The sequence below is a fragment of the Hydra vulgaris genome, chromosome 15, assembly GCF_038396675.1.
Source record: "Hydra vulgaris chromosome 15, alternate assembly HydraT2T_AEP".
In the NCBI taxonomy this organism is placed as follows: domain Eukaryota; kingdom Metazoa; phylum Cnidaria; class Hydrozoa; order Anthoathecata; family Hydridae; genus Hydra; species Hydra vulgaris.
In genome coordinates, this window is record NC_088934.1 from 46930526 (window position 1) to 46948147 (window position 17622).

The window sequence follows — 17622 nt, forward strand, 5'->3', positions numbered from 1 at the left end:
GTATTTTGTTTTTTTGTTGGTTGGAATGAAACAAGATGTATTTTTTTTTTCTTGATTTAAAGATAATTTATTTACTTTAAACCAAATGTTTAGACTCTCAAGGTCATCATTTGCAGATTCAAAGAGATTTTCAATTGATGCTGATGAATAAAATAAATTTGTGTCATCAGCAAACATTATTGCATCAAGTTTTTTTAGTGATTGTGGAAGATCGTTAATATAAATTAAAAATAAAAGAGGACCAAGAATGGAACCTTGGGGAACTCCGCATTTTATTTTTAGTAAATTTGAATACTTATTATCGTTCGAAATAACACATTGTTGTCTGTTGCACAGATAACTTTTAAACCAATCTAGGCTAGTATTTTTTATTCCGTATTTTTCCATTTTTTTTAGTAAGATACCATGATTAATTGTGTCAAATGCTTTGGATAGGTCTATAAAAGTTCCTAATACAAATTGCTTTTTATTAAAAGAATCACTTATGCTATTAACTAAATCTAAAATTGCATGTTCTGTTGAGTGCTGTGCTTGAAAGCCGAATTGTTTTTTATTTAAGAACTTGTTTTGAATTAGGTATTCATATAATCTATTATAGATTATTCTTTCAAGTATTTTAGAAAAAAGGTTGGAAGTATTGAGATTGGTCTGTAATTGTTTATTAGAAATGTTTCACCGGTTTTAAAAATAGGTACAATTTTAGCTACTTTTAATTTATCTGGTACAGTTCCTGTTATAATTGATGATTTAAATATTTCGAAAATAGGTTTGCGTATCTCCGAAAAGACATTGACGACGATATTACTGCAAATGTCATCTATACCTGGAGACTTGTTTGTTTTAAGAGAGTTTATTGCATTTTCGAGTTCATCAATTTTTAGTTCTTTAAATATTAATTCGTTGTTGACACTAGTTAGATAAGTTTCAAATGAGTTGTTTGGACAATTGACTTTTGAAGCTAGATTTGGGCCTATGTTGACAAAAAAACTATTAAATTTTTCTGAAATTGCATTATTATTGTCATACTCTTTATTATCTATGACAATTTGAGCAGGTAAACTATTTATTTTGCAGGTTTTTATCCCAATTATTTCTTTCATGATATCCCAAGTTTTCTTAATATCACCATTTGTGTTTTTTATTTTATTTGAGTAATAGTTTTTGTTTGAATTTGTTTTAATTTTTTCAAACAAGTTTTTATACTGTTTGTAAACATTTAGGTTTGCCTCATTTCTATTTTTTAAGTATTTAATATAAAGTTTTTGTTTTTTTTTTGAGGATTTTTTAATACCTTTGGTGATCCATGGACATTTTAAATGTTTTTCTTTTATTAATTTTACTTTAATTGGGAAGTGCATATTATAGCTTTTTAGGAAAATTTTTTCGAAGTTATTATAAGCAGAGTTAGTGTGCCCAAGATTGCATTCATGGTATACCTTATCCCACTCTTCTGCCGACAGTGAGTCTTTAAATTGTTGAATAGCAAATTAGTTGATTTTTCTTTTATAAGTTTTAATTTTACAACTATTATTAGATTTTATATCTTGCGTCAAGGAGAAGAAAATAGGAAAATGATCAGATATATCTGCCTTTATTATTCCTGCCTTTAGAGAAGTATCAAACAATGAATTAGTTAATTATTGTCTATTGCAGTGATTGAAGTTGGAGTTACTCGAGTTGGCTTGTTAATAATCGGGAAGATGTAATGTTGAAGCATTTCGTCAAAAAAAAGTTTAGTATTGGCATGTTTATCATATTGTAAACAATCTATGTTTATGTCTCCAATACAGAATATTTTTTTTTGCTCATTGTTGTTTTTTATAAAGATTTGTTTTAAATGATTGGAAAATTTAAATAAATCACCTTCAGGTGGCCGGTAACATGTGGAGACCAGTATGTTTTTTGATTTGTTGCTAGTTATTTCAATTGTAAAAACCTCACTATCGGCATCTGAGATCGAAAGGTCATCTCTAATTTTGGTAACTTGATCATTCCTAATATAAGTTATAATTCCACCTCCCCTTTTGTTAGTTTTTCTTTCAGATGATAATAATTTGTAGTTAGGAATTTCTAAACTTGAATTTATTCTGCATGATTCGTCAGAACACCACGTTTCTGTTAGGCATATCATACTGAATAGATAATCGCATTCGATAAGAAAATGTTTTAGCTTATCCATGTTGCTATTTATACTTCTTATGTTAATGTGTATTACAGTAAAATTACTCTTTAACGTTTTTAGTTCACTTTTAAAAGTTTTTATTTCAAAAAAGGACGAACTAAAATTGTTTTCGTTAAAAAAATGCAAATCAGCGTCAGAAATATCATTAAGTAAAACATTTGCTGAATTGAAAACATTAAAGTGTAATTTTTCAAAATCTATTGTTAAGTTAGTCATTAATTAAAATCGTTAAAATAGCGCCTCGCTTAATAAAACTTCGCGCGTTTACTTTCTAAAATCTCTACAATAAATTTTATCAAATTTAATAACTGCAAACTTACCTTCGTTTCGTAATCGTTTAACTTCTTCCCAAAGCTTCTTTCTTTCTAACATCGTTTCTTTTGCATAATCTTCATTAATATAAATACCGGTTCCTTTAAGTTTATTTACTGAGCTTAATATTTTATTTTTATCATGATAATTCAAAGGCTTTAAAACGATTGATCTTGGTGTTTTATTATCTTTAACTGCACCGACTCGGTGCGCTCGTTCCACAACTACTTCACTTAATATATTTAGCTTTGTTTTAAAGATGTCTTTTACAGCCTTCTCACAATCACTCCAGTTTTCTTCAGGGTTTTCTTTTATGCCATCGATACGTAAGTTATTGCGTCTCGAGCGATTCTCTAAGTCAATAGATTTTTTTTTTAACATCAAAATTTCATTATCATATTTTGTTTTTATATGAATAAGTTCATCCTTAGCTTTTTCTTCTTGGAAATTTAAGCTGACTTTTATTTCGTCAACTTCATTTTCAACTCTTCTGATATTTAACTTGTTATTGTTTATTTCAGCGTCCATTTTGTCTAACCTTGCTGTTATTATTTTGAAATTCGAACTTATTATTGTAGTGAAGTTTTTTTCATGATCTTTGAGTAATCTCTCCGTTTCTGCTAGTATACTTCTTTTTTGTTCTTCTAGTTTGCTTGTGATAATTTTTTCTATATTTTTAATATTTATTTCCATTTTTATTGTAAATAAAGTTATGCTCAAAAAAAAGAATACGTCTTACTCGTCTTGTGCCGCAAACGTACCCCATTTTACAGCAGTACCCCATTTTACAGCAGTTCTCTACGACCAGACCTTTTGGTCTTCTACTAGTTTCCGGGTAAGTGGCTGGCCCATATCTTTCCAGCATATGATACAGTATCTAGTCATCGTCTCGACACTTTTGGCGGCTGCCACTAATGTTCCATTAAGTAACCGATGAGCAAAATTACAATCGTATGCTCATAATGTCTATACTGATCCACTGAAATTCTGCCATAGAATGTTTTCTGGGATTATTGATCTCAAAATAAATAAAATTTACACATGGATGACTTAGCACCAAACCACCCTATACAACGATTATGTTGAAATGAGATAGCTAGACGCAAAGTTTAAATATTTTTAACGAAAAGCTACTAAACTAAAAAAATAATTTCAGGTTCAGTGCACATAAAAATTATAAGTACAGTATATTGGTGTTTGTAAAGAAACACTACGTAAATCATTTTTTATCATAAACTAATTTTTTTCATCCTTATTGTATAGGCTGGTTTGGCGCTTAACCATCCATATATAAGTGATTGCTAAAAGTAGGGGGGGGGGGTCCAAAATTCTATATTTTTTGTTTAACCAGCTATTCTTTATTAATTTTTTTAGAAAAGTTTCAAAAACAATTCATTTTTTTTTATTTTTTTGTGGTTGGCCTTCTACTTCTATTTAAAAATTTTTAAAGATACAAAAAAAAAAAAAAAAACGTTTAAAAGAAAAATCTTTGCAGCGGTTATTTTGCGCATAAAGTTACGCAACTTTATGTTAGAATTTATGCAATTTAAATTTGATTGGATAAATTTGAATTAAAATGAATAATTGTTGCGTTTTAAAGAAAAAATGTAATAAAACTTTTTTTTGTTAAAACGTAAACTTTATAAATACTTAAAAAATAGCTTTTGTTTTACTTTGCAAGAGAATACTTTGCTTCTATTATTGTTAACTAAATTTAGATATCAATTGAAATACTTTTATTTCAGATTCTCGATGAGGGAAATGCAAATTGCACTGAAAGTAATCGGTAATCAAATTTTTAAAACAAAAGGAAAAATTCCAGATGAAACTGACCGTATATCTAAGTACGATAAAAGTGATTGTGAGGCTATTGAGAACACATTTATTGATTCTAACACACTCCCAACACGCAGTGCCATATGTAGAAAACTAAAACAGATGCACGCGTATTCTCTTGGTTTGATTGCAGACAGAGCTGTTCAAGCTAAAAATAGTGGCGATATAAAAACTCACGCAACTGACTCTCACTCGAAAGCATGTTGGGACCTTTGCACCTTCTGGTTTACATATTAGCCGAGAATATTATTTTCCTTTGCCTACTTTAGCAATTGCTTCAGAAACTACAGCAAATATTGCAGATGGAATAAAAACAACACTCGAAATGTTACAGGAAGCCTCAAAATACACCTCAGAAGAACTATACCAGAAGGTAGATGTTCATATGACTGACAGTACTGTTCATAATATAGGAATATCTAAAATCACAGCTGATATACTCAATAGAGAAATTCCTGCTGGTCAACTGTTTTGCGCTTCACATACAGCTTTAGGTTTTGACAAAGCTATTAAAAAAATTCTAAACCAAATTAAAAATGAAATGAATATGGATAACCTTTTCAAAGGCTTTCTGTTAGATATATCTACTAACAAAAGTACGGAGACGTTATCCTTAACCTTTCTATCATGGGTACTAAACTTATTTGGTCCGAGTTTTATTCAAAAACCATGGAATATCATAAAGAATTTAAAACTTATATGCAGCGTAAAAACAAAAATATTTTTTATTTTGAATTTAAAGATGTTCGATTTGAATGTCTTTCAAAATGTTCTTCTATAGTTTGCTTTCACTGGGATGACTTTAAGGAGTTTTTAGAATTTTAATTACATTAGAGTTACTTTAGTCGTGGTGGCAGCTTTTGGAATGCAAGTTATTTCACCATTTTCCTGTAAAACTAAAGGTTAAGCCACGCATTCTAAACTGCAAATATTCTTTAGTAAGTATGGAAGCTTATCTAATGATGTCATAAATGAACAATTCTTTGGAAGTATGGAAGCTTATCTAATGATGTCATAAATGAACAATTCTTTAAATTTAAAGAGTCATGTGTTCAAGGAGTATCAAAGAAACTATTTGAAAATCTCATTAAATAAGATTTTGGCTTAGAAGTTGTTGATGTAGTTCGAAAATACGCATCAAAGAACTTTGATGATTGCATTATTCTTGCAAATATAGTTCGGCAAAGTTTAGCTATAGTTCTTCAACACCAAAGAAGAAAGCATTATGGGTTTGGAGAAAGAAACAATGATCGATTACCTGATGAGTATTATGTTTTTGTTCAAGTTGTTGGAGTCGATAAAACAGTTACAAATAATATTGAACTGAGCGTCCGTGTAGAACTCATAGCAATCGACTTCGAAAAAAACCGTCACTTTCAACAGTTTCACGTGGTAATGTTCTTAAATATTCAAACCATTTAAGAAATAAAGATTCAAATAATTTAGAACTATTTCGGAAAATGGGTCCTATTGTTAGAAAAATTGAAAGTAAAGAATACAGTTGGAACCAGCGACAGATTCAACTGAGACAAAGCGGCTTAAGTAAAAAAGAACAACAAGCTTTACATCAGGCGTCCTGGAGAAATTCTTTTTTAACTTGTTTAAAACTACAAGGTCGCCAATTTACTAGTGGATCAGATGTCAGTGAATATATTGAAAAAGAGCAAGATCTGATAAAATGCTAAAAACGATTGAAGAATGACGTAATTTATTTTAGAGATACAAGTAGGTCATTGCCGCGGAAATCAACTCTATTTAAAATCATGATTTTTGATAAAAATACAAAATAGCGCCGTCTTATGTCTATAGAAGAATATGCTACTAATTTGAAGGTTCTACTTGGAAAGTCATCACAGCAATCCACAATCACCTACGATGACTTTCACAAAGTTATTTCGCACTTTCAATAGAGGTCGAAACAAATTGTTATTAATATTAGACTATCTTGATGATGTGCAATGTCTAATTTTTTGTGTTATTTATAACTAGGCATAATGATAACATGTTTTATTAATAAAATGAAAAAAAAAATGTGTTTTACGTCGCTTATATTTGAAAATAATAATGATTTCATTTAATTTAACAGTAAATTGTTTTGTCAAAATAATCATTTTTATTAAAATTGAAGTAGAAGGCTAAATATTGATAATGAAGTAAAAACATTGTGAAATTCGAAATCAGCATAAAAATTTAATTAAGAAAAAGTGGTTAAACTACAAAAAATCTGAAAAAAGTCAATTTCGGACCCCCTTACTAAAAGTGGGCGCCACGGGCGCCACTGAATCTACTAGTAATAAAATTAAAAATGAAAAAAGGTTTAGTGTGAATTAAAAAAGGTTTCTTTAATTCACATTAAACAATTTTTTATTTTATTACTAGTAAAATCAATTATTTTATTCGTCTGTCAATAACTGCTTAATATTATTTTCTAACTATTACATTCTGTATAGACATCTTATTTGAAGCTTTTACGTTTTTTTATACTTCTCTAAACTTTTTGTATTATCTTCAACTATTTCTATATCTGCAAACTTTTTCTCCGTGTGCATTGATACTAATGCATATAGAACTAGGAAAATAGCTGATTGAATAAAATGTACGAGGTATCGTTGTAAGAGTAATCGTTTGTTGTAATGTATATAAAAGTAATCGTTTTCCAATTATTTTCTTCGTCTGTCAATAATAGCCTAATATTATTTTCCCAGTATAAACTAATTAATTAGCTTTTCCTCAAGTCAAATCACACACTTTTGATTGCATAGTTTCTTTTTTTTTTTTTTTTTTTTTTTTTGTAATTATTTATTTTGCCGTTTAAAAATCTTTACATTGCAAATACATTTATATAAACTATTGGCTGGAGCAAGAAGAAGGCGTATTCAGTCTTATCGCCGAGCCCCATTTAAAAATAATAGCAATAAATTCTACATTACCCTAACGTAAAAATATATATAAAATAACAAATAGAAATGAAAACCGAAAATAACTAATGTAATTAGAAATAAAAAATAGTTTTTTTTTCGTTTTTTTTTAAAGAAGTATTGAAAACAATTGCTAAAATGTTTAACAAATATATTAATAAAAAATAAAATAGTCAAAAAAATAAAATTTATTGTGGATAAAAGAAATGAAATTTCATAATTAATATAATCACTAGATAAATTATTAACATCATCAGTGATATTTTATATATATATTTTTATTTTATTTTAAATATTTTGTATTAATTTATATTAATTACTGATACAATTAAATCTATTTTTTATATGATTGTTTTTAGTTTAGAATAAACATTTAAAGTTGGATATATCCATAAATAATAATAATCGTTTTGATTCGTTCTTATATTGCTCTAATATAGTCTGTTTATTGTGAACAATATCTGGAAACTTTTTCCACAGATTAGGTCCGCGGTATTTAATTGAATAGAAAGTTAATTTTAATTTATATTTTGGAGCAATAAAATTGTTATCTGAATACTTTGTTCAGTATTTATGGTTAATTTTATTAACATAAGATTGAAATATTTTTGGAGATATACCATTTTTTGTTTTAAACATAAATAATAAAACTTGGTGTAAATTAAGTTTATACACATTTAAAACACCGAGCACAAGTAGAAGTGGTTCGCAAGGAACACTTCTGTCGGCTCCAAATACTGTTCTGCACGCATGTTTTTGCTTGTTATAGAGTTTCTTTAGCTTTGTATGGTTAGTACTACCCCACACAATATTACAATAAGACAAATAACTATGGAGAAAGGCAAAATACAATTTTTTCAGGGATGATATATTTAGAAAAGGTTTAGCCCTAAACATCATTGCAATATTTTTTGAGATTTTTTTTTCAGTGCTATTTATATGTAAATACCACTGTAAATTTTCATTCAATTTTACTCCTAAAAAATTTATGAATGATTCTCTTTTAATAAAAGTGTTATTAATTTTAAGATCTGGTAATTTAAGAGGAATATTTTCAGATTTACTTACTTTATGAAAAAGTATACATTTTGTTTTATCCGCATTTAGTGAAAGTTTATTACTTTCAAACCACTCACTAACTTTAAAAAAAAAAAGATTAGAATCATCAGCAAACAAAATTAGGTCTAAAAGATTTGTTGATAAGTATAGTTGTTTAATTCTTCAGCTATAATTGATTTTTCATAAACTAACTTTCCATTAATTAAAAGATTTTTTGACAGCGTGCTTTTGTTGTAATTATTTTTTCCAATTAAATCCTTAATTACATTCCATATTTTTTTAGTGTTTCCTTTGGTTTTTTCTAATAACTGTGCATAATAAAGTTTTTTTGAGTATTTTTTGGTTTTTTCAAATATATTTTTATACTTTTTGTAAATTATTTCATTTTTATAAGATTTCTTTTTAAGATAATTTATATATAGTTTTTCTTTCTTTTTTGAAAGAAAAATTTTAGTAAACCTTTAGACATCCAGGGAGTTTGGAGCGACTTATGATTTACAATTTTTTTTTATTTCTGGAAACGCTACTTCATATTGTTTGCAAAATTGATTAAGAAACAATTCATATACATTATTAGCATCATTTGATTGCAGTACTAGATCCCAATCAACGCAATTTTGTAAACAGTTTTTAAATTTTTTTAAGGAGTTTTCATTGATCTGTCGCCGAATTAAGGTGGATTTTGTGGAAATATTGTTTATTAAAAGGTTATTTGTAGCTAAGAATGTAGGAAAATGATCCAAAATATCGGTCTGTATTATACCTGTGTAAAGAGGGTTATTATGAAAGTTGTTAGTTATGATGTTATCAAGAAGAGTAGAGGACCTATTTGTTATTCTTGTAGATTTGTTTATTGTTGGGATAAGGTTGTTTTGTAGAAGAGTGTTTATAAAATTCTTAGCATTAATATTTGAGGCATAGTTAATCAGGTTGATGTTAAAATCTCCGACCATTTAAATATGTTTTTTTTAATTTATAATTTTGTTTACAAATGTTTTCAGATGAGTTTTAAATTTTTTTAAGTTTCCAGATGGCGGTCTTTAAGTAGTATTTATAATTGTGTTTCTTTCTTTATTATTTACTAATTCAATGCACAAAGACTCACAATCTGTTTCATTGACGCAGAGATCGTTACGTAAGACAAAATTTATTGAATTGTGGATATAAATACAAACGCCCCCACCTGCTTATACTTCACGTGCTTAATGAATTGATGTGTTATTACTTAGTTCAAATTCATAATTTGTTTCACTGCATTTACACCAAGTTTCTGTCAGACAAATAATTTTAAAATCGTTTTTAATTATATCCAATAATATTTTTAAATTTTCAAAGTTTTTATTTAAACTTCGAATATTGATATTTAAAATTGAAAAAGTGTTTTTAGTTTTTCTTAGATATTGTGATGATTCAAAAACTGAATAGTATTGACTTTCTAGCATTTTGTGACTACAATAATTTGAATCAGTGCCGTTATCATTGATGATGTCATTTTCATTTGAAGATTTAAATATGAAATTTTCCTCCATTTTTAAAAACAGTTTAAATTAAGTATGCATAGTAATAACGAAAATAAAATTACGTTAATTAATGACAAATATTATAAAACTTATTGCTTTTTTTTGTATCCCAATCGCTAATTATCAATTTATCGTAAGATATGAAGGCAAACTTACCAGCCGCTCTTTCGATTTTCATTTTTTCCCTTGATTCTTTCCGGATTTGTGTCGTTTCGAAACAGAAGTCTTCATTTATATAAACATTTTTCCCTTTTAGTTTACTCGACTTCCTAAAATTTCGACTTTATCTTTATAATCTAAAAGTTTTATTACTATTGTTCTTTTTAAATTTTTTAAATTTTTTGCTACCAGTTCTATGGGCCCGCTCAATTTTGACATTATTAACAGATAAGATATCTTCATAAACTTTTTTTACCTTTAATTCGCTATCCTCCCAGCTTTCACCTTCATTTTCATCAATTCAACCTACTCTTAAATTATTACGTCTCGACCGATCTTCTATCTCCCTTAATTTATTTTGTTTGCGTATACTTACTGAATTGTTTTCTTTACTGCAAACTTTTGCTTTCATAACATTTTCATCAATTAGTTGTTCTTGAAAATTCAAACTAAGTTTTAAATCGTCGATGTCTTTTTCTACTTTTAAGTTTCCACTAATAATACTAATAAAAATTTTTTCTTGTTGCTTTAACATCAGTTCAAATTCTTTTTTGTAATCTTCAAACAATTTTGTTATTTCTAATAATGTAACTGCCATATTATATAAAAAATTACTTATAAACATAAACAAATATAAATATAAACAAATTTAGCTTTAACAAAGTCGTTTGAAAAAAAAAAATACGTCCTCTCGCGATGTCACTGCAATGCGATGCACTGCAATGTCACTGCAATGCAATGTCACTGCAATGTCACTGCAATGCAATGTCACTGCAATGCAATGTCAATGCAATGCACTGCAATTCAATGTCACTGTCAATGCAATGTCGATGCACTGAAATGTCACTGCAAAATTCTTTAAGAAACTATGTTAACATATGTTAAGAAACTATGCCAAACAAAAGTGTGCGGTTTGACTTAAGAAAAAGCAAAATTAATTAGTATACTTTGAAAATAAAATTAGGTGTTTTTGACAGACGAAGAAAGTAATTGGAAAACGATTACGCTAACAACTATACCTCGTACATTTTATTCTATCAGCTTTTTTCTCAGCTCTATATGCGTTAGTATCAATGCACACGGAGAGAAAATTGTCAGATATAGAAATAGTTGAAGATAATACAAATAGTAGAGAAGTATGAAAAAAAGTAAAAGCTTCAAATAAGATGTCAATACTGAATGTAACTGTTTTAGCGTTGAAGTAATGTTTTAGTGGATTATTTATTAATTACGAAATAACCAAAATGGGGTGAGTGTGGTGGTGTGAGTAATTGGGTGAGCGTGAGTAATTTGGTGAGTGTGAGTAATTGAGTGAGTGTGAGTGTGAGTAATTGAGTGAGTATGAGTAATTGAGTGAGTAATTGGGTGAGTGTGAGTAATTGGGTGAGTGTGAGTAATGGTGTGAGTAATTGGGTGAGTGATAAGTAAAGTTAAAAAAAAAATTGTGTTAATTTTTTAATGATCCATAACAAAAAATAACGACTGCATGCAAAAATACGCATATAAAATATTTTCGAAAATGTTTTTAGTTCCGGTTAGAGCGCTCACTTTAAATGTAAGAGATCTAGGGTTCAATGCATATTTCATGTCATCGGTAAAGAAAGAGACTTTACTTTAGCAAGGCGTTATTTTATAAAGTTTAATGCTCTTCCGCGGCGAAAAGCAAAAGATATACATCAATAACAAAATAGTATGAAAAGATAAACATGAAATGGTGTCGAGGCCTTAAGAAAGAAAAATGGTAGAAATGATTTTGCGTCACTGAAATTAGTTGCAAAACGTCAGGCATATTTTTGTTTCTAAGCAAAATGCTATCAATGCGCGTGCGATAATAATAAAAACGCGCGAAATAAAGTTGTCTAAGACAAGTCTAAGTTCTTTGTACTATAATATAGTATAGTCTGTATTCTGTAATATTAAAAAAATAGTAATTTAAATTCATTCTGTCGTAAAATAAAAAAATCTTATTTTGACAACTTCAAACCTATTCTAACCCATCCATTTTTTGTGTGTAACCATGCAAATATTTGTGTTTGATATAAATAAATCTTTTTCTTATTTAATTTTGTAAAGACGCGTAGAAACGATTTGAATGTGCTTAAGGTGTTTAAACTGTATTTTACACACATACACCAATATATATATATATATATATATATATATATATATATATATATATATATATATATATATATATATATACATATATATATATATACATATATATAAATATACATATATATATATACATATACATTATATATATATAAATATATATATATATATATATATATATATATATATATAATATATATATATATATATAAAATATAATATAAATAATTAAATATATGTATATATATATATCGTCTTATGTTTATATATATCGTCTGACTAACAATTGAGATTAAAAATATCTTTCTGATGGTATCATAAGTCGATTTTCAGCAAAAATCAACTAATGCAGTTTTACCTTATTGCACATGCATACACACACACACACACACACACACACACACACACACACACACACACACACACACACACACACACACACACACACACACACACACATATATATTATATATATATATATATATATATATATATATATATATATATATATATATATTATATATAAATATATAACATATATATATATATAAGATTATATATATATATATATATATATATATATATATATATATATATATATATATATATATATATATATATATATATATATATATATATATATAAATTTATAGATAGATATAGATAGATATGTCTATTGGTCTCTCTCTATATTTATGTTTATTGCATGGTCAAAATTCCTATTTTATATTTTAGGTAGTTTTAAATGTCTCAACATTTTTGTATATTCAGTGCCAATGCCGAACAACTTAAAATAACATCTGCTACAATTACCCCATTCACACTAGATAAAGGGGGAATTTGTAAACTTTTACAGGAAAAAAATAATCAATCAAAGTTTGTTTACTCTATTGAAGATTCTACAAATGAAAAAAAATGTAGAAAATGTAATTTTAAAGTAGAACGCGACTTTAAACCTATTGTAAAGCATAGAGACTGTCAATTCACTATTGTATTAAATGGAGAATCTAAGACCCAGCTCATTGGGAAGTTTTTTAATGCAATTGACTGTGCAAAGTTAATAGAAATTTTTGAAAATATAAAAAACATTTCAAATTTGAATAACATATTACTAAATTCTAAAGAGAATATTTCTTCAGTTTATAGTAGTCCTAATTCTGTTTACTGTTCAACAAGTATGCTCTCAAGCTCTAACAATCGAACTCCGTTGACACCTTTAGGGTTGTCAAAAGTTACACCATCCAATACTAGTATTCGTGATCATACACCTTCGAAATCCATATGCAAACAAAGACTTTTTCCATCTTTTTCAAATGAAAGAGATAATGATGATTTTGTTAGTGCAACAGCGATTGGTGGAAAAAAAGCTTCATCGTTTTACAAAATAAATGATCTCCAAGAAAACAAAAATTTACAAACATCAAAATTGCTTCATAGTAAAAAACTGTTTCGTTTTCGAAATAAACAATCTTTATCCAATCACATTAGTGAATCAACAACAGCTTTAATCGGTTTTTCTAATCTAGGCAATACATGTTATATGAATTCAATTTTACAATGTTTACTCAATATACCAAATTTTTTTCAAGATATGAATGATCCAGGCAACATTAACTATGTTCCAACTAAAAGTTTGTATCACTCTTTATATAATCTTGGTGTATTAAAGTACTCATTAGATACACTTGAAAACCAAATTTTTGCATTAAAACAAGTAAAATCTGTAATTTCTGAAGCTGCAGTTAGATTTTCAGGTTATGCGCAGCATGATGCTCATGAATTTTTGTGTCAGTGTTTGGACCAATTAAAAGAGGATTTACTTAACAAAAAAGATGAAAGCTTTTTAATAGATCATAATAGCTCATCTGATTCAGATAAAAGTTATAGAGAGAAATGTCCTATTAAGCAAAATTTTGAAAGCAAAATAATGCATACTGTAGTTTGTAAAAGTTGTGATGAAAAAGTGTTCAAAACTGAAGTGTGTCATGATTTTTCTTTAGTTATTCCTGATTTTGATGAAAACTCTGATCCTTCAGAACAAAATTTAAATCAATTAATACAGATGTATTTTTCTGACGAAGTTATTGAATACAGTTGTGATAAATGCAAGTCTTCAACTTCTGTTTTGTCTCATCAATTTAAAAAGTTGCCACGTGTACTCATATTTCATATAAAACGATATGACATTTCTGAAAGTAAAAGATGTGATCGTGTTGTCCTTCCAAAATTGATTGACATGAAGTTTCTTGCAACAAGCAATACAGCACTACCAAAAGAGTATATTTTTGACAAAACCAAGCTTTGGATAAAAAAGCCATTGCTTAAAAACTCAAGCACTGAAAAACGAAAAACTTGTGAAACTTTAGATTGTGAACCGCTGAATAAAACTTCTAAAATGTCATTGTTTCCTGAAAATGATTTAAAAAAGGAATCTTTTATAAGTTCAAGCAAAGCGAAAGAAAATACTAATGACACATTTACAAAGTTAAGAAATATTGGTTCAAAAAATGGTAATGAAATTTTCTCCCCTTATTCTAATTACAACCCAAATAGTAATAATGGGTCTATTACAACTTATAATGATCTTGATAAGAAATATGAAGAATTTACAACAGTGTCAGACGACGAAGAAGAAGATTTAAAAAAAGCCCTTGAGTTAAGCATGAAAGATTTTAACAATACACAACATGATGATGACTTAACATATGAAAGTTTATTTAAGTGTGACTATGTCTCCGATATAAATCCATTATCACCAAGCATGGAAGGTCTTAATGCAGAAGCTGTTTCTTTAAAATATTCTTATAATTTAGTGGGTGTGGTTAATCACCATGGAGCTCACACAAGTGCTGGACACTACACAAGTGATATTTATGATTTTAAATCTGACTGCTGGAAAAATTATAATGACTCAACAGTCAAAGATATTAAAGTTCATGAAGTATGTTATGGTCGCAGTCATAGTGCGTATATAGTTTTTTATTTGTACAACGCATGCTACAAAAGTATTAAAAATAGCTTTATATAATTTTTTGAATTTGTTGGAGTTTTTGTAAGTTTACTTTCATTGATTTTTGTGTAGCACTGTAATGGTTAATTTTACATATTGTGTTTGAACAAAAGTTATAAGTTTAGAATTTCTTCTTTATTTAAATATTTTTTTGTTTATTTAAAAGTTTATATTAAAAAATATATATTTTGTACAATAAGCTGTGTTATGCTAAGTTGAAATATTTCAAATTCTTTTATGAATATTTATTACAATCTTAATATATTTTGCAATTAATACTAAATAAATTGCATTTTAAATATTTATTGCATTTTTTTAAATTTCAATGATTGTTTTTCGCTGTTTGTATTTAAAACTTTTTTTTGTAATTTTTATAATACAAAATAAAGTGATTGTATATAATTATAGAAAATAAACAAATAAGCTAAATTAAAGCTATATAAGTGATTAGATTTGTTTATATAATGTATATATTGAATATGTATTATAAACAGAGCAGTTAAGGGTCCTTAACTTTAGTGAAGGCAACTTATATAAGAAAAAAAAACTTTAAAGAAATTCTTGTTTGTTTGTCAGAGCTTGTCAACCATTGAATAATCTTCCTAATAGTACTTAGGTTGTTAGGAAAGTTCGTAGAACTTCATTTGTAAAGATACAATAAGATAGGAAATAATTAAATATTTATATATCATTTTAAACTGTGTTTAATTATGAACATTTTAAGTACTTGTTGAAATATTTCGAATGTTTATTAAAAAGTTATTTAAATTTTATTATATGCGTTAAAAAAAAAAATTTAAAAATGGAAAAATTTGAATATCGAGCATATATTAAAACCCGTGCTCTACTTGGAGTTTCAGCACTAGCCATATCCGATGAGTTGGTTTTAGTTCATGGTAACCAAGCTCCAAATATAGTACAGTTGCCAAGTGGGCTACTTTATTTAAAGATGGTAGAGAGAGAGTCTCGAAGATTATCCTCGCTCAGGGCACCCTCGAACCATGTATACAGCTGAGAATATTGAACGTGTGCGAGCCATTATTGAAGAAAATCTGCATGCAACACATGATATAATTGAAGCCCTGATATCGATTAATCGTTTTACAATCAACAAAATCATTCACAACGCACTTAAAAAAAGAAAACTAACATCACATTGGATACCCCACAAGTTACCGATCAAAATTGCAAAAATAGAGTTGAGGCATGTAAGGAAAATTTAGCCCTTTTCAGAAACAGCCCATGAAGACTATGTGATATTATTACAGGGGATGAGTCGTGGTTTTATTTGAGACAAGTTGGACACAAGTCGGCTAATGCTAGTTGAGTCGGTGAAAGTGAAAGTCCAAGAACTATAGTAAGATGCGACAGGTTTCAGCCAAAAAACATGTTCTACATCTTCTTCAAAACAACTGGTGTTGTTCATTTGGGTTATGTTGAAAAGGGAGACACCATTACTAGCGAATATTATATAAAAAATTATTTGAAACCTCTCATATGCGAAATAAATAAGCAAAGACATAAAACAGGCACTCAAAATTTCAAATTTCTCCATGATAACGCTCGACCCCATGTGACTGAAACCAAGTTGTCTAAACCAAGCTGGAATTACAATAATTTGCCACCCACCATACTCACCAGAATTAGCTCCATCCGATTATTGGCTATTCGACTTGATAAAAAAAAATCTTGATGGCGATACTGATGTCAAAAGTATACCCAATGAAGAGTACAAAAAAACGTTTGACAAATGGCTTGATAGGATGCAATTTTGTATAGATAACGATGGTCATTATTTTGAACATTTGATAAAATAAAATTTAAAAAAATTCTTCTTTTTTTTTTTTAATAGGGGAGTTCTACGAACTTTCCTAACGATCTAAGTAGTATCACATAAAACTACTGTTTTAATAGGAGTTACCCCAAAATAATTGTTTTAAGGAATCTTAATATAGGGTCAATGTTTGTTTTATCATATATCTATATGACATACTGTAGAACAAACAACTAGAATATGTCTATATATTTTAATGAAATATATATTTTGATATTTATTTTTTTGATTGTAATTTTTGAATATTGTAAACATTGGTATTTTTTAGAAATATTTTTCCATATTAATAGTATTTGATAGTATTTTTTGATTTTTAAGTTTTAGATTAATACGAGAAACATTGAAAATGGGTGAAACACAACTTATGGCAATCAAAGAGGAACTTTTTATATAAAAAAAAGAAAAATCAGCAATATCAGGTAGAGCTTATTAACAATGTATATATTAGGAAATCATAAGTCACTAAAGAGTTTATTAAAGACTGTGTAAACCTTTCTATTCAGATTTCAACAACAAGTTTTGAAAATTCTTCAACACCTAGTATATAACCCATAGTTTGCGACAATATCAAATATTATTGCTTTAAAAAAAGGGGATGTAGTGGCAATTTAGATAAAATGTAAAATTTTTTGTGCTTTTTTGTGCTTTTATTTCTACCTAAAAATATAATCAGAAAA

General features: G+C 27.7%; 3 protein-coding genes across 3 annotated transcripts in view; 2 read left to right on the plus strand and 1 right to left on the minus strand.

Annotated features, from left to right (window-relative positions):
- Positions 1 to 599: 599 nt before the first annotated feature.
- Positions 600 to 1358, minus strand: LOC136092005 (uncharacterized). The gene has a single exon (XM_065819726.1). It carries the CDS (start codon positions 1356 to 1358, stop codon positions 600 to 602), a length of 759 nt encoding a protein of 252 aa, XP_065675798.1.
- Positions 1359 to 12837: 11479 nt separating this feature from the next.
- On the plus strand, positions 12838 to 15412 carry LOC105846008 (ubiquitin carboxyl-terminal hydrolase 37). The gene has a single exon (XM_065820093.1). It carries the CDS (start codon positions 12847 to 12849, stop codon positions 15127 to 15129), a length of 2283 nt encoding a protein of 760 aa, XP_065676165.1. The 5' UTR covers positions 12838 to 12846; the 3' UTR covers positions 15130 to 15412.
- Positions 15413 to 17245: 1833 nt separating this feature from the next.
- LOC100200745 (centrosomal protein of 152 kDa) overlaps positions 17246 to 17622 on the plus strand; it is a 48046-nt gene continuing 47669 nt past the window's right edge. Inside the window, exon 1 of the mRNA XM_065820094.1 lies at positions 17246 to 17364. The gene's annotated coding sequence lies outside the window, so the exon portion shown is untranslated. The remainder of the gene's footprint in view (positions 17365 to 17622) is intronic.